The sequence below is a fragment of the Panulirus ornatus genome, chromosome 21, assembly GCF_036320965.1.
Source record: "Panulirus ornatus isolate Po-2019 chromosome 21, ASM3632096v1, whole genome shotgun sequence".
Lineage (NCBI taxonomy): Eukaryota > Metazoa > Arthropoda > Malacostraca > Decapoda > Palinuridae > Panulirus > Panulirus ornatus.
This window is the reverse complement of record NC_092244.1, coordinates 20,695,462-20,719,769: the sequence shown is the minus strand read 5'-3', so window position 1 is coordinate 20,719,769 and position 24,308 is coordinate 20,695,462. Positions and strand designations below refer to the sequence as shown.

Below are 24,308 nucleotides of genomic sequence, written 5' to 3'. Positions count from 1 at the left end.
GGATACCATTATCTCCTTTTACTAAGACCAGCAACAGCTGATTGAGTAAAAACTTCCTCTAGGGGCAATTATCCACATGAATGAAATGGATGCAAAAATCTGCAGAGTTAAAAAACAACTAATCTGCAGAAAAAAATCTCCATATCACAAACCAGGCATAACAACGTCAACAAAACAAGATACTTATATTTTCACTACAATTTCTCCTTGTCAGCGAAAGGCACAGTAAACTTGTTCATATAAACCCCTAAACCCAAACTAAGTCAACTCCTGATCTAGAATAATAAGATTTTCTACAGTAGGCAGAAACCTACAATCAGCCACTTAAAAACTAGCACCTTCCATCATGTTAGCCAGCTTAACTAGAAGAGCATCACATTAAGGAGTCAAATATCCTTGCATGCCTACACTCAGTATCAAGAACTAGTGTCTGCAAGAAACCTTGTTTGCCTCCCTGGCTATGTCACATTACATTTTAGTACATTGTCAAATCTCCTTTGGCTTTGAAATTATCATCTGTATAAGTCTGAGCATGAAACTGGCAAGGTTAGTGTAGTATTCTAAGTCCATGTTTTGGGCCCATAGGGTCTAAATCTCCTGAATAAGTAGAAGTACTAATGAGATGCTGCAAGAAGCAGCCACCTGACTGAGCATTCTGAAGCTCCCAGCATGCCTAGAAATCTCATGTGTTCCCACATATTCTTGCTTCTAGGTGAGAATTTAGGCTTTCTGCTCCTTTGAAAGGTACAAGCCATCTTAAAACAAAGGTGGAATAAATACAGAGTACAGAGATGCAATTCCAAAATGGAGTGACAGCCAAGAAGAGTAAAGAAAGAGAAACCTTCCCTTAAGATAGTATATGGCATAATGAAGTGGGTTGATTGTGCTCATGCCATTAAAAACACTAGTCTCAACAACCAAATATACAATAATTTCACCTAAGGTATATTGTATCCACAATATACCTTAGCTATGTAATGCCTTAGAAAATATATGGTGGCTGGACAATGTTTTTTGTGGACACTACCTGCTGAATATAAAAGGTAATAAACGAACCCACCTGAGTTTCATGTAATAGAGAGGAATTGTGAATACTGGCCCTAGCTATTGTCTTCATATATTCCCAATTAGTGATGGGATGTGCTGGAAAAGCTAACTGCTGTGCATAATTTTTTTTTATCTTATGGCGGTGTCAGTAAGTGACCCACTCTACATGTAGATAGTGAAAAAAGTTGTTAGTTGAAGGAAGGAATGTATGGACACACCAAGATGGTAGATCAGAATGTTGATAGCACATACAGAAGTAAGTTGAGAGGCGGCAGTTAGACGATGGTTCGAACATGCTCACCTTACTGACCTACACAGTAGACCCCCCAGCACCACTCATCTTCAAGTGCGGTCTGTCGTATGGGAGTAGCAGACAAACCCTGCCAATGCGCCCAGTCCTCACTACGACAACCCGCCCTCAGGAACTGGTACCTGCCCTTGTAGTTTCAGGAGAACAGCCTAGTCCCGCTCACCACAAGTGCACAAAGGAGGACCCACCTCCGCCAGCCCAACGGCTGACACCAGATGTACAAGGTAGGCCTGATTGTTAACCTGTGCTCTTTGACCACATCCTGTGAAGGAAGTGGGTCCAGGTCAGGGCTTTTACTGAGCACACCTCAAGGTCCCGGTAAGTAAGCCCTAACCCTCTGAGAGCACACACTTTCTTGGCACCATGCGCCATGCCAATTTAATGTGACAGATGTCACGTGCATGGTGCCTTTCCTGGTGAAATCCCATACGCCCTGAAGGACTTCTGGGGTGCCATAATAGCTGCACTTGCATTGGTGTGCAGCTGAAAATGCGAAATGGATTCCAGAGATTTGGGGGTCGATTATAAAAGCCTCTGTGCCTTTGGAAGCTACAATGTCCAGCTTCCTAAAGGACCCCACAATCGGAATGCAAGGCTCACAGGAAACTTCATACCCTCTCTGCCTCAACCGTCTGGTTAAATAGGCACTGATGTTGTGCTTCTTTACCCTCCTACCATGGGTATGTGGGCATACCTGAGCGATATGCCCAAGTGTACCAGGCTTGTGACGTGTCACAGAGGCCGTTGATCTCGGGCCAGCCCCTGGAAGCCCTAGCAGGGGTGGGTAAAGCACCAATCCTCACTTGAATGGCCTTCACATAATCAGACCCAGACAGGAAGCGGTTCCCACTGTTTAACCACCTACTGACCTGAAGCATGGTAGTAGATGAAGCAAGACCCACACCATCAACAGTGCTGATCAGATTAGCCCTTCATACGTGATGGCATTTGAGTTTAATACTTGCCTACCAATGAGCAATACACGCGGGTCCACTCCAGTGCTGCAGCTTGCTCAACACTGCAGGCTCCTGGACAGCCACCTGAATCACCGGGTCGGTCAAGGTAAGCAATTTCTCGAACCTAGCTTGTTCATTTAGTCAGACGGTTGAGACAAAGTCCAGTATACCAAGCCCACCATAGGGCACGTCATGGGCTAGATGGAGCCAGCGGTGAACTGCGACTCTCACTTGTCAGTCCATGCATGCTAGCTGTGTCTTATACACTTCCTCCAGCACCAAGTGATGCATGAGCTTTGGCACTAAGTGTCCCATGAGCAACGCAATCCAATGTTGAGGTTTTAGAGGGGTTCTGTTGATGTTACAGAGCTCCTCTTCTAGCAGGGCACCATAGGATTTGCGTCTTCCTCCTGCTCCGACAAGAATGCCGAGGTACTTACAATCGTCCTCAGCACTCATGGAGCTGATAGCACTACCAAAGACTTGGAACATCCTATTTTTGTTGATGTACCAAGTCTTATGCTTGCCATCGACCTCCATGCCAAGGAAACGACACTCGAAGTCCACCCCCTGCAAGAGTCTCTGCCATAATATTAATTACCTGTAGCAGGCCAGCCAGCGTCTTCACCACCAGAACCAGGTCGTCAGCAATTGCCAGTGCTGACACCTTCTGGTCTCTGAATCCAATTACTACACCAGATTCCTTAACCCTTGCAACTCCCTCGTCAATTACAAGGTTAACAAGGATTGGTGATAATGGATCACCCTGTTTGACCCCACAAGTCACATCAATTCTTTCTGACATCTCGCCGCCACCTTCAATGTGAGTAAAGGCTCAGTCGTACATCGACATGATATATGCCCTGATGAGGGTAGGAATGCCCTTCCATGACATGGCCCGCTCAATAGTGCTACGATTAATACTATTGAATGCTATGGCCATGTTGAGGAATGCCAGGTGCATACCGTGGGTGTGTGCCCATGCACAACTGATAATTGTGTCCAGGATCGTGAGGTTCTCAAGGCATCCGTCCACAGGAACGAATGCCTTTTGAGCTCCATCGATCTGAACAACGCTCAAGATGCAGCTGCTTAAGATCTTATGGAGCAGTTGGACTACGGCACAAGAGATCGTTATAGGCCTGTATTCCTTGGGATCTACCGGATTCGGTAGCTTGGAAATCAGCACTGTATGATTTGCCTTGAATAGCTCTGGCAATGTTGAAGTGGCAAGCCACAGGTTATACATTTTGCAAAGAATTCTTGGAGGAATGGACTTCAACAAATGCGTCTGCATTCCGTCAGGAGCAGGAGCAGATGTTTTGTGGCTTTGAGGTGGTATGCTACTTCATCTATGGTAATAACCTCTGCTAGCTGTCCATTTTCAAAGTCACATTCGGTATTGAAATGCTCAACCGGCACAGATGGGCGAGAGAAGATAGCCCCCCTAAAAAAAGGTAGAGGCTTACCGACCCAACCAAAGTTGGCGGTACCTCCCAGTCACCTCTTAGAACCAGTCTAATGGCCAAAGACTTATTCTGTTCATAAAGACTCTGTACTTTCCGGTATATTTCCTGCCTAAGCCAGTTTCCATGCAAAGGAACCTCCTCCATACAGTTTGCGCAGCCAGAGTTCGCTGACTGTCTTGGGCCATCTTCCCCATGATTCCAGCAGTCTTGGGGCATGCCACATGAGATAATCAGTTGCCTGGCATGCTCTGCGGCTACCCTGATCGCGGCAAGGCTGTCAACCTGACACAAATGGTTCAGAGCAACATTTAAGACATCCTCACCCCACGATGTCATGATAGGTGGCAGTCTCTGCAACAAAGGAAGCAACAGATTGGGACTGAGGAACCCGCAGAGCATCTGGAACAGATAAAACCATGGGATCGGCCTCACGGCCAGAAGCGGTAGGCTCCCTTCCTCCAAGGACAGCCCCCTCTCCCACACCTATAAGGCTTTCACCACTGGAGTTGGCACGCACACACCCACTTGCGTGTGGTACCAGTCACCTCGCCTTCACTGGTTTCCTGGTGAAGATTTACGTCCAAGACCAGCTCCTGAACTGGTCTTATATGACGCTTTCCTTCAAAGGCCTTTGATCGCTTCGACCATCCTAGAGGGAACAATCACCTGCAACCACTGGTTCAGGCCTAGGCCAGCAACTAGTGAAGAACCAGCTGCCACTTTGCCTCTTCCCTAATGAGAAGCTCTACTTCCTCATCGGTCCATCGAGCCTTGGATAAGACACGTCATGTTGCCAACTCTTGGTGGACCCTACGACCCCGAAAGCTGGCAAAGGTGGTCCCACAATGTGAGCAAATGGAAGAATGGTCGTCGGCCACTCCCCCTTGGCTGTTGATGGCACCCGACACTAGCACTAGTTCATGAGGATTTGTTATGCGTAATGGGTGCCATGGAACGAAAACTCGTAACAAAGGTGGATGCTCCAATAGGTGTCGTACAGCACTGCTGCCCAAAGGAAGCAGAGGACTGCAGTCAGGAGATGGAGGATGCCACTGATCTTCAGTTCTAGGACTTCTCTTTGGTAGTTGTCCTACTGTACTAGCAAAGAGAGCTGGAAAACTTCCAACTCTCAGCTGCTGATTGATACGTGCTGGATAACCAATTAATGGAGCTAGGGCTTGAAGTTCGTAACCAATCGAGTTACTTGGCTTAGAGGGCTTTATAAAGCAAGCAATAGTCCCAATCTATAGTCAATCTATATATCTGATGCACATTCCCTCCAGGAACTCCTATCAAAGGGGTGGCCATGGCAAAAGAGTCTCCACCTATCTCTGTCCTTAAATGCCTCCCTCACATCTCACATACACTATTCCATGTATTCTCCCACCATTTCTCTCCCTTCAGTACTCTTCCACTTTATTTCTCCATATCACAGGTGGTCTTCCTCTTCCACCAACCCCTTTAATTGTCATATCATACACTCCTTGTAAACTCCCCATTTTGCATTCTTTCCAAATACCTAACCACCTCAAAGTATTACGTTTCACTCTCTGCAAATCCACAAGTCATTCCCTTTGCCTTTCCTGCCATACCACATCCCCTCACTTCTTCTTCATTCCTTCTAGTCATACCATGTGATCCTCTTACATACCTCTGTGTCATAGCCTGAATTCTTGGCCTTTGTAATTCATTCCATGTCAATGTTTCTGATGCACAGGACAGGGTTGGAAGGACTAGTGTCCCTTAATCCTTTCTTCACTTCCATACCTGCACCTCTTCCCTTCATTAAGCTATTAAGTGACCCACTGACACTTCTACCTTGTACAGCTCTCTCTCCCTTACCTCTCTTTCTATATCATCAAACTTACCCAAGATAGCTCATGAAAATTTATATTCTCTCGCCTCTTCCCCTATATCTATAACACAGATTAGTTCACTTTCTTCTTTCACTTTTCATGGTTCTGCAAAATACATAATTTCACTTTGTTTCCTTTAAAACATCATTACTTTAATTTCAACATTACTTTTACTTGCCTTTACCTTCCATTGCCTATACTTACACACACAATAATATACACTTACAACCTTTTGAAAGTCCTCTTCACTCTCAGTAAACAGCACAGTATCATCTGCAAACCGGCTTACCACTAGACACCATACCCCTGCCACAGTCCATCTCTACCGCCCATTTCCCTAGTTTTGCTTTCACCTCCCTTATCAATCCATCCATAAATATGTTAAAATCCCATAGTGACATCATAAAGCCCTGTCTCACACCCACAAGTATACCAAAACTTTTGCTCAGATCTCCACCACCTTTACAAATGTTATTGCTACTCTGGAGGATGCTTTCAGACCAACCAACAATTGTTCCCCTTCCCATATATCCTTAACCCATCTCATTAGGCATTCAACTTAACTCTGTCATATGCTTTCTCCTGAGCCATAAAAGTTGCATAAAGCTTCTCACCTTTACCTAGATACTCTTCCAGTCAGTTTCACAACAAAAATCTGATCCACACATCCCATACCTTTCCTTAAACCTCCTTGCTCCTCACTTATTCTGCATTCAGTCACTTCCATTACTGTCATTCAACACTTGCCAATGCTTTTCCTGATATATTTAACAGATTCATTCCCTTATAATTGCTACACACAAAATCAATACCTTTTCTGTTGAATAAAGGAACAATAATAGCTTTCACCCAATCCTCAAGCAGAACATTTTGTTTCCATGCTAAATTATATATCAAATGCATTCACTTTACAACACTTTCTCCTCAATACATCAGAATTTCTGCCATAATCCCATCCACTCCAAGTGCCTTACCTACCTTCAGCCTTAGTGCCTCCTTTTCTACCTCCATTCTTGCTATAGGCCCTTGCACTTTGTATCCTTTTCCTTCCATTCTCCATAGCCATGTATGTAACAATTGCTGCCTCATCTTCCCCACATTCATCAGTTCTTCAAAATACTCTTTACATCTTCCTTTCACTTCCTCCTTTTCATTCAGGAATTCCCCTTCCTTACTTGTCACATTAACATTTCCACTCTTATATCTGCTTCTTTCCGTTTTCACCTCCTTCTAGTACAATTTCTTATCTTCCCTAAGGTTTTCATAGAATTTTCTTCCAAAATCTTCATCTGCTTTTCCTTTGCTCTCCTTAACAGTTTCTTAAACATCTTATATTCTTCCCTCCTCCTCTGCTGAACTTTCACAAGTACATTCCTTTCAAGCAATCACCACACACCTTTTTGTTTTCTTCCACAGCATTCCTAATCTCAAACATTCAACATGCATTTCCCTTTGTATTCCTATATCTCACGACAATGAATATAACTACTTATTCTACTACCTTTGACAGTCTTTCTCTCATTTAATAAGTTCATTCACAAATGACTGCATTCTCACATTTATGGCACTTACATCAAAACTTTCAGTCACCTTCCTTTCACACTCCTCCTTTCATTCTTTCTGATTCATCTCGCTTGCCAACACCCTCCTGTCTTACACCATATCTCCATTTCTCCCTGATCCTCACCCACACAAGAACAGGGAAATAGTCCTTCATTAACAAAAACTACAAACTCAAGTTAACCACATATGGTTCAATCATAAGAGCTAGTATAACTGGACTATAATAGTAAGCTTTGGCCTGGAGGTACTAACTCTGAGATCACAGTAAAGCTGTGCCAATTTAGCATTAAAATTTATGTCTGAAAACAAATGTCTAAAGTCATGAAAAACAAAGCACAAAAGGCAAAAAAATGTCTGAGCAAATCCAACCAAAGCCTACTACCACCATATTAATGGCATAATGTCAGAACTGTCTACATATGTTTGTTCCAAATGAAACACAAGTGCTTATGATTTGTTTCATGAAAAGTCCATGAATCAAACTTAAAGATGCCACATTGGCTTTTAATCGGAATGCCAAAAACAAAGGTGTACAAACCCAAATGATTCACACACTGCCATAGCAAGATAACAAATGAACAGCATGGGGTTGTTGTGTCTTACCACATGACCACCACACTACAAACTATGGGATCTGAGCAGAATACTGCATGGTAGCTAAAACTTATGGCTGTTAAAGTCCCTATGAAAGAACTGGCCTCATGTAATTTATCATGGTTGAAGAAGGTGACTACTCATGGATGAACCTCACTTTTTATAAGTAGAACGATGTTCCAACCTAAAGAGAGCTAGGAATCTCTCAAAAGCTCATAGGTCTTAGTCTGCAGTTGAAAAACTGATTATCCAAACTGATGAGAATGATAATAACATAGCTTATAATGCAAGAAAATATTCTGGGCTATTAGCTGAAACCAGTCACATATACACAGCAGAATATCATAACAAAAAAAAAATTCTAAGCCTTTGTAATGTTAATGAGTGATATTTGTAAAGCAACAAACAAGAAATAGAAATGATCTAAGTACATCAATGCATTTAGTAAGCACCTACCATACACAAACTAATACCCTACACATTAATAATATGATAATAATATTAGCATAATCTGTACTTACTACTCCCAAGATCAACAAGGAAGGCCATGTTGAGGTGCTTATGATACACAAGGGAACAGTGGACTCTAGAGCATGAAGCATGGTCAATACAGAAGTCATTCAGCTGAGGATTCCGACCAAATAAATAACACTTCTTCTCATCTATCATCAATTTCTGAAAACAAAAAAATAACAATAATAAATGAGAAATGAAAAAAGAAAGGTCCTCCTAAGAGTGACAAACTCTTCATTTATACTGTGGTTTAGTATTTCAAAATCAAAATGCAGTGAAACATTCAGGTAATGCTTCAAATGATTAAATACTATGCTGGATGTTAGGTTTAAACATCTCTTAAAAGATGGGTCATCATTTAGTTTTACAAGAGTTTAGCAGGGTCTGAGCAAATAAACTGGAAAGCAATATTTCTTCACAATATATCTAATGTTATGCATAGGTACATGACTGCTTAGGATGTGATCACTCCTCAAAGGTAACGGGTATTCCCATCACTTGACAAGCATACTTAACAAAGATGGCCACTGAATCTAAATCAACAGTACCAAGGGATATTTCACAGATGCTGAAGAAGGCACATCCATATGACAATAGCTATGGAAGGGAATACACTACTGCTAAGGCAGGAGCTGTGGGAATGTGTGAAACACTGTAAGGAAGTATACTACAGAATGACGATGCAGGTAAAAATGAAAGTGGACTACAAGGTGGACTACGACAGATAAGTGATTATGAATGCTTATGCACCTGGCTGTGAGAAGAAAGATCATGAAAGGGAAGTGTTTCAGGAAGCTGAGGGAGCATGTCAGCCGTTTTGATGCAAAAGACTGGGATTAGTGATGGATGGTTTACATGCAATGGTGAGAGATGTGGCATTAAGTAGTCAGTTAGGTGAATGAAAATGGTGAACAGCTTAAAGAATTGTGTCTTGACTGTGAATACCTGCTCTAGAAAGAGGGATATACGCAAATATACAGATATGAGAAGGTATGATGGTAAGTAGGATTACTGGATTACATGCTAACTGATAGATGAGTAAAAGAGAGACTCCTGGATAAAAATAAGTTATGAGGAGCAGCTGGTGGAATGTCTGATCATTACTGGTAAAAGCATGGGTGAGAATTGTAGGGGTTTTCAGAAATGAGGGAACAATATGAGTGAGGAGGCAAATATGAGTTGGGTTGGGCTAGTATTATTAAACTTTACTGAGAAGAGGATTTTGTGTTTGATTAGTGGCAGATGTAAGGTGCTTGGGTTGAGAAGACACGTGAAGTGAGAGTCATGGGAAGTGGTTTGGAGAGGAGAAAAGAGGTGAGGAAAGCCTTGCATCTCAAGAAATGTGGCAAAACAGCTTGAGTGGATAGTAGTGCTGTTGAATTTCTTAAGAAAGGGGGTAACTGTGTTGTGAACTGGATACATGGGATTTTCAATTTATGTATGGATCATGGTGAGGTGCCTGAGAACTGGTAGAATGCATATAAAGTGTCACTATATAAAGGCATGGGAAACAAAAAATGAGTTTAAATACAAAGGTATAAGTTTGTTGAGTATACCTGGCAAGTTGTATAGGGAGACTGGTGAAAGACATGGTAAAGGCACATACACAGCATCAGACTGGGGAGGGCAATGAAGTTTCAGGAGTGGTACAGGATGTGTGGATCAGGTGTTTAATTTGAATAATATGTGCAAAAAGATACTTAGACAAAGAGAAGGTTTTGCGTTTGAGGCAATCATGAATCTGGGGGAAATGACGAGTTAACAGAAATATATGGTGCGGGAGGAAACCTACCTACTGGAAGTAGTGAAATCTTATCAAGAGTGTCTGGCATGGGTAAAAGTAGGAAGAGAGGCAAGTGAGTTGTTCCAAGTGAAGGATGGTCTGTTGTAGGGATGTGTGATGTCATTATGGATGTCTGATTTGTTTATGGATCAGATGATGAGGGAGGTAAATGTAAGTATTAAAGAGAAGGGTAATTATGCAGTCTGTAGGGGGGTGAGAGGGTCTGAAAGTGGGTCAGCTGATGTTTGCTGGAGACAGAGCAGTGATGGCAGATTTAAATGAGAAACTGCAAATGTTGTTATTGAGTTTGGAAGTGTGTGTGAAAGAAATCTGAGGGTAAATGTGAGTAAAAACATGGCTATTTGGTTTAGCAGGGTTGAGTGACAGGTTAGTTGCAGTTTGAGTTTGAAGAGAGAAACTTGGAGGGAATGAAGTGAGTTGTATACCTGGAAGTAGAGTAGATGTGGCAGTGAATGGAAACCAAGGTAGCAAAAGGGAGGGAAAGTTCTGAGGACATTGAGGAATGTCTGGAAAGAGAGATTACCTGTAAGGGCAAAAATGGGTATGTTTGAAGGTATAGTAGTCCTAACAATGATGTATGGATCAAGGTATAGGATATAGATGAGGATATGTGAAGGAGGGTGAAATTGTTGGAAATGAATGTCTGAGGACAATATGTGGAGGCATCCAGTACGATCACTATAATGGTTGCAGTGCAGGATGGATAAAACCTTGGCAGGGAGTAGCGGTAACCTCAGAGGCAAAGGAATTAGCAAAGAAAAATCAAGTAGGATAAGCTGGGGATAACTTGGACAGTATAAGTAGTGGGTTAGCACAGCTACAGGTCAACTCTCGGGTACTTTCAGGAACAAGACTAGTAGGGTCCAGTGCGGACAGAGTCAGAGTAAGGAGGCGAACCCAAAACAGATGGAGAACTGTCTCTCTCCCACTGCTGCATACACTGACATTAACAGTGATAAAACAAACACGTATAACAACAGTAAAAAAAAAAGGGCATATTCAGTCCAGAAATCAATTACAATGAAAATAAGTTCAATATGTACAAATGCCTGAAGCATCATTACAAAATGCGATTAACATATCCTATGCAGTTACTGAAAAACCAAAAAATATTGCAATCTCAGAAACGTGGGTAAACTCAGAACAAACATAAAATTGCCGAGTTAGCAACACCGGGATACAAACTATGTATGAGAGATCGGTTGTACAGAGTAGGAAGCGGAGTTTTGATCTACAGTGATAAGAATCTAAGTGCCATTGAGATGAGCAAAATAAACAAACACACTTACAACTCTCTTTATATTGACATTACCAACAAGTTCAAAAGTAAACTACATCTCAGTGTTATTTACAGACCTCCTACGCAAACAGATGACGACGTTAAGATGGTATACAATGAAATCAAAACTACAGTAAACAGTAAAGAGGTTACAATAGCACTCCAAATATAAACTGAAACATGTTATCAGGTGGCCAGAAGGGAACAAGACTAACAGAACTCATTGAAGACGCTTTTCTAAAATAGTTAATAAAAAAACAAACTAGGGGTAAAAACATTCCTGATCTTGTCTCACCAGTGACACAAACTTAACTCTTGCACAGTAGGTGAGAGTTTGTCAAACAGTGATCACAGTTTGATTAGATTAGAGATAAATTCAAATTATGAAATAAATGATAAACTCTTGATCAGATTACAAGTGAGCAAATTTTGAAAAAATTAGGCATGATATTCGCAGTGCTGAATGAACAAAACTTCTTGATGTTCACACAGTAGAGGAAATGTGGAATAATTCTAAAAACACATTACTCAAGATTGAAAAATATACATATTCCACTAATTACGAAGAGAACTTGCAGTATTTCAAAACCATTCAAAACCATTATGATGAATAGGAGAATAAAATGACTAATTCGCCAAAAGAAGAAAACATATAAGAGATTCAAATCAATAGGAACCAATGAAAATCACCAGGAATTAATCAAAGTCCAAAGAGAGTGTAAGAAGGTCGTAAGACAGAGTAAACGTGAGGAAGAAAAAAGAATTTCCTTGAAAGTTAACAACAATCCTCAGGAATTCTCAAATATACAAGACAAAGGAAAACAGTAAAAGAAGGAATTGGATCATTACAAAATGAATATGACACACTAACTACTGACAACATGGAAATGACTACCATGTTAAATAATTCTTTTAACTCTGTATTACAATTGAAGCAAATGGATTTGTATGTAGCATTTATGGATCTGGAGAAGGCATATGATAGAGTTGATAGAGATGCTCTGTGGAAGGTATTAAGAATATATGGTGTGGGAGGAAAGTTGTTAGAAGCAGTGAAAAGTTTTTATCGAGGATGTAAGGCATGTGTACGTGTAGGAAGAGAGGAAAGTGATTGGTTCTCAGTGAATGTAGGTTTGCGGCAGGGGTGTGTGAATGTAGGTTTGCGGCAGGGGTGTGTGATGTCTCCATGGTTGTTTAATTTGTTTATGGATGGGGTTGTTAGGGAGGTAAATGCAAGAGTTTTGGAAAGAGGGGCAAGTATGAAGTCTGTTGGGAATGAGAGAGCTTGGGAAGTGAGTCAGTTGTTGTTCGCTGATGATACAGCGCTGGTGGCTGATTCATGTGAGAAACTGCAGAAGCTGGTGACTGAGTTTGGTAATGTGTGTGGAAGAAGAAAGTTAAGAGTAAATGTGAATAAGAGCAAGGTTATTAGGTACAGTAGGGTTGAGGGTCAAGTCAATTGGGAGGTGAGTTTGAATGGAGAAAAACTGGAGGAAGTGAAGTGTTTTAGATATCTGGGAGTGGATCTGGCAGCGGATGGAACCATGGAAGCGGAAGTGGATCATAGGGTGGGGGAGGGGGCGAAAATTCTGGGGGCCTTGAAGAATGTGTGGAAGTCGAGAACATTATCTCGGAAAGCAAAAATGGGTATGTTTGAAGGAATAGTGGTTCCAACAATGTTGTATGGTTGCGAGGCGTGGGCTATGGATAGAGTAAGAGAGGGTAAGAGAGATGTGTGGAAATAAAAAGAGCGTGGTTGAGAGAGCAGAAGAGGGTGTTTTGAAGTGGTTTGGGCACATGGAGAGAATGAGTGAGGAAAGATTGACCAAGAGGATATATGTGTCGGAGGTGGAGGGAACGAGGAGAAGAGGGAGACCAAATTGGAGGTGTAAAGATGGAGTGAAAAAGATTTTGTGTGATCGGGGCCTGAACATGCAGGAGGGTGAAAGGAGGGCAAGGAATAGAGTGAATTGGAGCGATGTGGTATACCGGGGTTGACGTGCTGTCAGTGGATTGAATCAGGGCATGTGAAGCGTCTGGGGTAAACCATGGAAAGCCGTGTAGGTATGTATATTTAATTGTGTGGACGTATGTATATACATGTGTATGGGGTGGGGGGGTTGGGCCATTTCTTTCGTCTGTTTCCTTGCGCTACCTCGCAAACGCAGGAGACAGCGACAAAGTATAATAAAAAAAATAAAAAATACAATTGAAGAAACATCTCAAATACTGCAACCAATGAAAATGTTTCAAGGATCTGATTAAGAAGAGTTGAAGGTTGAAGAAATAATAAGCTCTGAAGTACTTAAATACCTGGACCAATCAAATCCTAATGAATCCAATGGCCCAGATAAATCAGCTCCAAGATTTTTAAAGGAGGTCCGGAGACAGTTGACATACCCTATAACAAAAATATTCAACAGATCTCTATTGAATGGTCAGGTGCCAAGAGACTGGAAACAAGCAAATGTTACTCCTATACATAAAAAACAAAGACAAAACGTGCCTTAAACTACCACCCAATGAGCTTTACGTCAGTTTTAGGTAAAATGATGAAAAAATAATACAAGATAACGTCATGTTTCTAGAACACAAAATTATATCAGAAAACCAACGCCGTTTCTGCAATAGAATATCCTACCTGATGAATTTGCTGGAACTCTTTAAAGCTACTTATCAGAATTGGGACAAAAAATTATTGCATGTAGCATACTTAGATTTCCAAAAGGCTTTCGATAAAATACTCTGCAAAAGACTTTTACATAAACTTAAAGTGCACAGAATTGATGAAGAACTCTGTTCATGGATCAAAGACTGGCTTACTGGAAGAAAGCAGTGTGTAGTATTACACGGCAAAGCCTCACACTGGCTAGATGTAATGAGCGGTGTGCCACAGGGGTCAGTCCTAGGCCCAAATCTTTTCATAATATACACTGATGACCTAGAACTCAGTCTCATAACTCAAATCTCCAAATCTGCTGTTGTTACTAAACTACAAGGTAGAGCTGTAAACAGGCAGGACTGCAAAATGATTCAAAGAGATCTTAATTTACTAGAGAGTCATCACACAGATGGCAAATGAAGCTTAATGTAGACAAGTGTAAAGTTACGCACTCTGGAAACAAGAATATATGTTACAACTACAAACTATTTGGAAGCTCTATAACTAAAGTAAATGAAGAAAAAGACCTTGGAATTGTCATTAGCAACAATCTTAAATACAATAAACAGTGTCAAGCAGCAAGTAAAAAAGGCAACCAAATGTTAGGTTTCACAGCCAGGAACATAGATTACAAGACACCAGAAACAATTCTCACACTATAATTCTCTAGTATGACCACATCTTGAACATGCAGTCTAGTTTTGGTCCCTAAACTATAAAGAAGACAAGAAAAAATTAGAGCAAGTACAAAAAAGGCGCGATAAAATTGATCCCATCCCTTAGAAATCTGGCATACAAACAGGCTAAAATGACTGGATCTCTTCTCCCTTAAAATACGCAGATTTTGCGGCGACTTAATCCGTGTTCAAGTTTGATAAAGCAAATCACAAACACCTTTTTGAAATAGAGAAAATACAGTTAATACGAAAAATGGAAAAAAATTCAAAGCTAAAAGATGTACAGACGCGTGAAAAAGCTTCTTTTGCTATGGGTGTGTTGAGCACTGGAATAAGTTACCGTGAGACATAGTGAATGCTAAGATTATTGATACCTTCAAAAGTCTTCTGGACAAATATCTTAAAAATTCAGGTATATTCTGAGAAAAACATCAGATATAAACATATAAACGACAGCGGTAATTGGGACACTAGAAGGCTAATGTGCAGCAGTGGCGAGTTGATGATAGCTAAAAAACCTGCTGAGCAGAATTACATTTTCTTGTCATGTTGATTTTTTTTACCAGACAACCCAGTCATGGGCCAATTAGGCCTCTTGTTCCCTGTCTTTCTCGAGGGCCAATTAGGCCTCCTGTTCTCTGTCTTTCTCATGAGCCAATTAGGCCTCCTGTCTTTCTTGTGTAAACTCATGTATATACTGCCATGAGGAAAATGTTCAAGACATGCAGTCTAAGCTGCTGATTGGCTCACAGATGTATAGTATCATGTTTTCATTGGCTAAGCACACAGATAAAAGAGCAAACTGATTCATGCTTTAACCATCATCTGTACACCTTATAACCTGCATTTTTTCCATCTAAACTTAAATGTTTGCCCACATTACCAACACAAACACCAGCATGCCATTTCTCAGACGTTATGAGTCTCTTGTACACAAAGAAGTAAGCAGAATTACTTGGAGTACACCCACCATGCTGCTGAAAGCATGGCAGTGTGAGTGCTAGCTTCACCTCACCTTATCACTTTAATTTTCACGTCTATACTTTTACTTGCCCATGTTAACAAAACTAGCACCAGCGTCTCATTCTCAAGCAGTTTTGGGTTTCTTGTGCTCATAGAAATAGAGAAAAAGACAATACATAAACCCATCATGCTACAATAAATATGGGGGTCTGGAGAACATGCCCAAAGCTCATAACCAAGTTGCTGATTGGATCAAGCCTGCACTATATCATTTTTTCAAAGGATAAGTGCACAGCTAGAGAAAAAGATACTGGTGTGTATTAATTGTCAGTAACCCCGTAACCTGCATTTCTCACATCTTACCCATTACTTTTCCTTATTTTACTGCCCAAATAACAACAAAAACACCTGCATACCATTTTCCAGAAATAATGGATCTCTTGTACATTGACAAGTATGCAGAAATATGAGAAATAACCCCAACAGGCTCCTGAAAACAAAATAAAGTATAAGTGCTAGCTATACCTTGCTATATAATTCAAATCTTCATATCTAAATTGTTCCTACATTACTAAGACTTACACCTGCATGCCATTTTCCAGACATTATTGGTAGGGAAAAGACCAGAAAGATATCTATCATACAGGAATAAATGAGGCAAACACGAGTCTGTCTACAGCGAGACTGGGCTGAATACTGATCAGCTCTCAACTCAAGACAATAGAGAGACATGCATGTAGCATGTTCTCTGGCAAGAGTTTCTCACCACTTAATATACTTCAATAACTTTTTTTCTTATGTAACAAAAAAGAACCATGCAAAATAAACAAAACAATTTTTTAATATACTTTCAAAAACCTGAAAAAAATTGTGACATAAATATGATTCATCACAGTTTTCAACAAGAGACTACAGAAAGGCAGAATAACCTAAAATACTATCCATTATCATTAACCCCACACCTTTATACACCCTCTCAGTTTACTCTTTCACATCCTAAACCTATATTCAGTATACAGAACTGAAACAAGAACTTCTAAACTAATACTTGTGCTTCCTATTCTTCACTTTGCAACCTAGATGACTTTTCAAAAGAGATCAAAGTGTCCAATTACAGCACCTTCACCCACAAAATGTTTCCATCGCACCTGATCCCAAATTATCCCTCCACCATCCTTATCTAAAATATCTCTACCCCCTAATTCATTCCATCATTGTATCTAAAATATCTCTACCCCTAATTCATTCCATTATTGCATCTAACTAAAATATCTCTACCCCTAATTCATTCCATAATTGCATCAATCAATTTCTTTCATGGTCAACCTCTAAGCATAGTATTGTATATCTTCAAAAATTATAAATTCTATTTGCATCAATTCAAATTAATACAGTCACAGGAATGTACTACTAAAACTGGTATACTACAGTAGGCATCATCCTATTCAATTAATTTCTTAGTGGAGTAGGTAAGGTGATCACATCTCTAGATGCTAACAGTACTGTATAATGACCAACATGCATGCAGTCTACTCTTATAGTGTGAAAATCAAGACCCTCAAAATTCAACTCAAGCTTCTAAGTTCCATCTCATTAATAATAAAAGCTGATAAAAATACATAACTATAATGCAGGTTTCCAAAACTGTAGACCTCTCCATGGCAAAAACTCGTACTGAAAGATGATAATTCATTTCACATTATAAAAAAACATGCAATATAAGATCCTACCTGGATCAGCTTGTCACCCTTGGCTACATCCAAGTGTAGACCAACAGGAGGTTTACCAGCCCTGAAATAGAAATGCAGGAGTTAATCTGTGATTTCCTAATTCAGAAAAACAGTTATACACAATCATAATGCAAAAACCGTATTCAAGACTTCTTATCATTAACAAAACTCTTTTGAACACATTTTGCATCTAAACATAAATTAGAACATGGTTCAATAAAAGTCTGGCTTCATCAATTCTATTCATATCACAGACAATCACGATCTTTCTAATTGGGCTTCATTAATTCTATTCATATCACAGACAATCATGATCTTTCTAATCATGTAGTTAAAAACTGATTTGGTTACTTCTGTAGCTAAGGTAATGTACAGTCATTCCTCACTCTGCATGGGTCTGTTATGTATGGATTCAATCATTATTATCTTTATTCTTTAACCATTTCAGTTTTGACCACATTTAAGAAGTTGATTCCCCTAGAACAATATATATCTGCAATCATAAAAAAATAACAAATTTGGTGGGGTACTTGGGCATCAAAATCTACATTTGTCATGGCCATTTAAATTCACTTCCCACTCACTGACCTAACACATGATCTTTAACTTTTCCTCATCTTGGAAATTGAGCTTTCCTTTTGTTTTATATTCAAAAGCAATCCTCATGGTTTTCTGGTAAGCCCAAATACGATAACTGTTATCATTATCTCAACCCCATAAAAATCATTGACTTACATGGTGTAGTAGGGAAGGGGCTTGGGTTGAAACAAGCATTAAGTTCTTCCACCATGGTCTACTCTGAATGAGCCTAGCTAGTAACCTTGTGAGCTAGCTAGAGTTGCAGATGACATCTGACACCTGCAAAGTCCACTATTTCATAAAGGAACCAATGGCTCCTTCAAGTACAGACAAGAAAATTCCAAATGTGTGGTGGATGTGGTTAAGACTCTTAAGTCAACCATATATTAGAATTGTTGGTCTTACTTTCTGTCTCATCAAAAGTGGATTACCGGGTTACTAGGTTAGTCCTGCCATCTTCCTTACAAGCACCATACACCTATTCAAACCTAGCTTATTTTTTTCACATATGTCTTATTGCCAACTCTTATCCACTCAAACATTTCGAAGTATAAAATCATGACTGTCCAACAAATCTATGGACCCTACTCTCCAACATCATGGGGTGCTAAGAATCTCCAGATTTCTACCTGACCCTGCTGCCAATGAGAGGGAGGGCTTTGACAGTAGTAGTACTGGCCCCTCCCATGACCTTTCCCGCTCTGTTAAACCTTCCTCTTTTTCTATTCATTATAACAATATTCGTGGTCTCTGTAACCTTTCCTTTGATGAACAACATCTGTCAAGTACCTCTCTTAATATCTTACTTCTCTCCAAGACACAGTTGTCTAACAATGTTCTCACTATTTCATATTTCTTAACTATAATCTTCACTCATGATTCCAATTCAAAGGTGGTTTTTGTGCTTATTTAACAACACACCTGTTGCATGCCTCAACGACTGTGAGTCTCCACACTTTTCCTCTATCTTGCCTATTGCTCTCCCAATTCAACAAACTTAATATCTTTCTTCGACTGTCTAAACTCCTGCCATGAGACTGTGGCATCTTCTCATGGGCAACCTTGGAAAAACTCTCCTTCCTCTGACTCCCATTCTGCTTTTATCACTGCAACCATGCTACCCATTGGGCAAAGTTAATCTATTCAAAGGAAGTGCAATAACCCTTGCTCATCATCCACTGATAAGTTTTTCTGGTTTTTAGCTAAGAGCATCTCCAACAACTTCAGTCGCTTTATCTTTCCTCCACTTTTCCATTTGGACAGTACTATAGCTGTCTCTCCCATTTCAAATCTAACATTCCTTCACCCCCTGATGCCACTCTTACTAATCTTATGTCCCTCTCCAAAATCTCTTTTTGGACTGTCTGAAAAGCTCTTCTCTCTCTGGCTCAAGCAAGGATTATGGTCCTGATGGTATCCATCCCCATCGACAGAAAGTATGTGCCTCTGAACTTACACCAGTGCTTGCTCGTCTGTTCTGTCTCTGTTTAAAAAAAAGGAAATTTTCCTTCTCCTTGGAAGCATGCATTAAAATATCCCATCCCTAAGAAGGGTGACTGTCATGACCCCTCTGTCTAACATCCCACTGCTTTGATATCTACCATTGCCAAAGTCTTTGAATGACTCCTCAACTCCCATATCCTTAAACACCTCTAATCATCAGTATTGCTCCACAAGGCAAAATGTAATGGTGATATTTTTTCCACCCTTACTAGTATCTGGTTATCATCCCAACAGATTTTGGGGAGTCATGTGTAGTTGCTCTTGACATATCCAAAGCTTTTGACAGGGTGTGGCATCCAGGTCCATCCCTCACTTTGTTCCTTAATATCTAGCTTCCTCTTTGTGAATCAGCCTCCTCCTCTTTCTCCATCTGCAGCAGTGCCCCTCAAAGTTCTGTCCTGTCTCCTACACTTGTTCTCCTTTTTGTCAATGATATCATCTCTTCCACAAACAATCAAATGTAGGATTTCCTCTCCCCCACAAACAATCAAATGCACTCAAACACTGTATCTTTCAATTCTGCTCCTTCTCTCGCTCAATCTACATCTCGTCTTGACACAGCTTCCTCAATAAACTCAGACTTGGACAGGATATCTCAGTGGGTTTGACAAAATCTAGTTTACTGCCTCCAAGACCCAATTTCTATCCATATCTCTACCGAAAACTCCTCACAACTCTCGTCTCTCCTTTGATGGCTCTGTAATGCCACCCCTTGACTCCATGAATATACTTGGTATTAATTACTGTAACATCCACTCCTTCCTGGAAACCCCACATTATGGGAATAGCTAAGTCTGCCTCTAAGAAACTGGATGTCCAGTTTAGATGTCAAATCAGAACATCTTTTCTTCCGAATAGTTGCTTGGTTTATACAAAGGATTGCTTCATCCTTGTATGGAGAACTGCTTTCACATCTGGGGTGGTTCTAGCTCTGCATCCTTCCTTGAGTTGAGTCGAAAGTTGTACAATTTATAGTCTCTCCCAAGCTAACTTCCAAACTTGGCCCTCTTACCCTATGCTAAATGTTTTACTATGGTTTTTGCTCCAAAGAGCAGGCTACTTGTGTGCACCCACCACTAGCTAGACCATGCAATACTCTGCAAGCTGCTGATCATATGATTACTGTGTGGCCATTGACAACTCAAGGATAGGCTCTCTTGATTAACTTTTTCTTTACTTACACCTTGAAGATTTGGAACTCAGCCTTCTCCTATCTGTCCCAATAACTAGGAACTGGCATATTCTAAAAGACATATTTTTCACTTCCTCCAAAATTCATACATATTTTCCCTCATAATCCTCTATATTTCAATCAATGCCCAGCCTTGATGCGTAAATTCTGCCTGAAACTGTAGCCTTCAACAAAGAAAAAGAGAGAATACCTTACACATAACATCAATAAAGATAGAAAAGAATACAGTGAATTGGAACGATGTGGTACACTGGGGTCCATGTGCTGTCAATGGACTGAATTAGGGCAAGTGAAACCTCAGTGTAAACCATTCCGGGTGATGTGGCCTTTTTTTTGTCTGTTCCCTGGCGCTATCTTCCTGAAGCAGGGGGGTAGCAATGCTGTTTCCCATGGGGTAGGATGGTACCAGAAAAGGATAAGGGCAAGCAATATGTATGTACAAGTGTATATATGCATATGTATGCGTCCGTGCATGTGAGTATGTTGATGTGTATATGTGTGTGTATGGGTGTTTATGTATATACATATGAGTATATGAGTGGATGGGCTGTTTTTCGTCTGTTTCCTGGTGCTACCTCGCTGACACAGGAAACAGCTATATGTAGCGAGGTAGCACTAAGAAATGAATGCAAAGGCCACATTCGTTCATACTCAGTCTCTAGATGTCATGTGTAATGTACTAAAACCATAGCTCCCTTTCCATTTTGAGGCTACACAACACTTTTCATGGTTTACCCCAGGTGCTTCACATGCCCTGGTTCAATCCACTGACAGCACATCAACCCTGGTATAACACATCGTTCCAATTCATTCTGTTCCTTGCATGCCTTTCACCCTCCTGTATGTTCAGGCCCCGATCGCTCAAAAGCTTTTTCACTCCATCCTTCTACCTCCAATTTGGTCTCCCACTTTTCGTTCCCTCCACCTTCGACACATATATCCTCTTGGTCAATCTTTCCTCACTCATTCTCTCCATATGTGGAAAACATTTCAATATACCCTCTTCTGCTCTCTCACCCGCACTCTTTTTATTACCACACAACTCTCTTACCCTTACATTACTTAATCAAACCACCTTGCACCATATATTGTCCTCAAACATCTCATTTCCAACACATCCACCCTCCTCCACACAAACCTATCTATAGCCTATGCCTCACAACCATATAACATTGTTGGAACCACTATTCCCTCAAACATACCCTGTTTTGCTCTAAGAGTTAACGTTCAAGCCTTCCACACATTCTTCAAGGCTCCCAGAGCCTTCACCCCCTCCCTGACCCTGTGACTCACTTCCGCTTCAATGGTTCCATCCGCTATTAAATCCACTCCCAGATATCTAAAACACTTTACTTCCTCCAGTTTTTCTCCATTCAAACTTACCTCCCAATTGACTTGTCCCTCAACCCTACTGAACCTAATAACCTTGCTCTTATTCACATTTACTTTTAGCTTTCTTCTTTCACACACTTTCCCAAACTCAGTCACCAGCTTCTGCAGTTTCTCACATGAATCAGCCACCAGCGCTGTATCATCAGCGAACAACAACTGACTCACTTCCCAAGCCCTCTCATCCACAACACACTGCATACTTGCCCCTCTCTCCAAAACTCTTGCATTCACCTCCTAACCACCCCATCCATAAACAAATTAAACAACCATGAAGACATCACGCACCCCTGCCAAAAACCGACATTCACTGGGATCCAATCACTTTCCTCTCTTCCTCTTCGTACGCATGTCTTACATCCTTGATGAGAACTTTTCACTGCTTCTAGCAACTTACCTCCAACATCATATACTCTTAACACCTTCCACAGAGCATCTCTATTAACTCTTATCATATGCCTTCTCCATATCCATAAATGCTACAAACAAATCCATCTGTTTTCCTGATTATTTCTCACATACATTCTTCAAAGCAAACACCACACTGCTCTTCTCCAATCTGATGCTCTGTACATGCCTTCACCCTCTCAATCAATACCCTCCCATATAATTTATCAGGAGTACTTAACAAACTTATACCTCTATAATTTGAACATTAACCTTTCCCTCCTTTGCCTTTGTAAAATGGCACTATGCATGCATTCCGCCAATCCTCAGGCACTTCACCATGAACCATACATACACTGAATATCCTTACCAACCAGTCAACAACACAGTCACCTCCTTTCTTAATAAATTCCACTGCAATACCATCCTAACCTGCCTGCCTTGCCCACTTTCATCTTCCACAAAGCTTTCACTACCTCTTCTCTGTTTACCAAACCATTCTCCCTGACCCTCTCACTTTGCACATAACCTCGACCAAAACACCCTATATCTGCCACTCTATCATCAAACACATTCAACAAACCTTCAAAATATTCACTCCATCTCCTTCTCACTTCATCACTACTTGTTATTACCTCCCCTTTAGCCCACTTCACCGATGTTCCGATTTGTTCTCTTGTCTTACGCACTTTATTAACCTCCTTCCAAAACATCTTTTTATTCTCCTTAAAATTGAACGATATTTCCTCACCCTAACTCTCATTTGCCCTCTTTTTCACCTCTTGCATCTTTCTCTTGACCTCCTGCCTCTTTCTTTTATACATCTCCCAGTCATCTACACTATTTCTCTGCAAAAGTCGTCCAAATGCCTCTCTCTTCTCTTTCACTAATAATCTTATTTCTTCATCCCGCCACTCACTACCCTTTCTAAGCTGCCTGCCTCCAACCTTTCTCATGCCACGAGCATCTTTTGCACAAGGGGTCAATGCTTCCCTAAATACATCTCATTCCTCCCCCACTCCCCGTATGTCATTAGCTGTCACCTTTTTCCATTCAGCACTCAATCTCTCATGGTGCTTACTCACACAAGTCTCCTTTCCAAGCTCACTTATTCTCACCACTCTCTCCACCCCAACATTCTCTCTTCTTTTCTGAAAACCTCTACAACTATTCATCTTCGCCTCCCCAAGATAATGATCAGACATCCCTCCAGTTGCACCTTTCAGCACATTAACATCCAAAACTCCCTCTTTCATGCACATATCAATTAATAAGTAATCCAATAATGCTCTCTGGCCATCTCTCCTACTTACATACGTATACTTATGCATATCTCTCTTTTTAAACCTAGTATTCCCAATAACCTGTCCTTGTTCAGCACACAAATCTACAAGCTATTCACCATTTCCATTTACAACACTGAACACTTCATGTACACCAATCATATCCTCAACTGCCACATTACTCACCTTTGCATTCAAATCACCCATCATTATAACCCAGTCTCGTGCATCAAAGTTGCTAACACACTCACTCAGCAGCTCCTAAAACACTTGCCTCACATGATCTTTCTTCTCATTCTCAGGTGCATAGGCACCAATAATCACCCCTCTCTCTCCATCCACTTTCAGTTTTACCCAAATCAACCAAGAGTATACTTTCTTACACTCTATCACATACTCCCACAACTCCTGTTTCAGGATTAGTGCTTCTCCTTCCTTTGCTCTTGTCCTCTCACCAACCACTGACTTTAATCCCAAGACATTCTCAAACTACTCTTCCCTTTTACCCCTTACCTTCATTTCACTCAGAGCCAAAACATCCCGGTTCCTTTC

At 40.7% G+C, this 24,308-nt stretch overlaps 1 protein-coding gene across 1 annotated transcript in view; it reads right to left on the bottom strand.

Annotated features, from left to right (window-relative positions):
- NiPp1 (nuclear inhibitor of protein phosphatase 1) overlaps window positions 1–24,308 on the bottom strand; it is a 191,103-nt gene that overhangs the window by 133,031 nt on the left and 33,764 nt on the right. The window contains exons 2-3 of the mRNA XM_071675812.1: window positions 17,424–17,484; window positions 8,317–8,470 (exon numbers count right to left, since the gene is read on the bottom strand). Coding sequence (XP_071531913.1) covers window positions 8,317–8,470; window positions 17,424–17,484 — 215 coding nt within the window. The remainder of the gene's footprint in view (window positions 1–8,316; window positions 8,471–17,423; window positions 17,485–24,308) is intronic.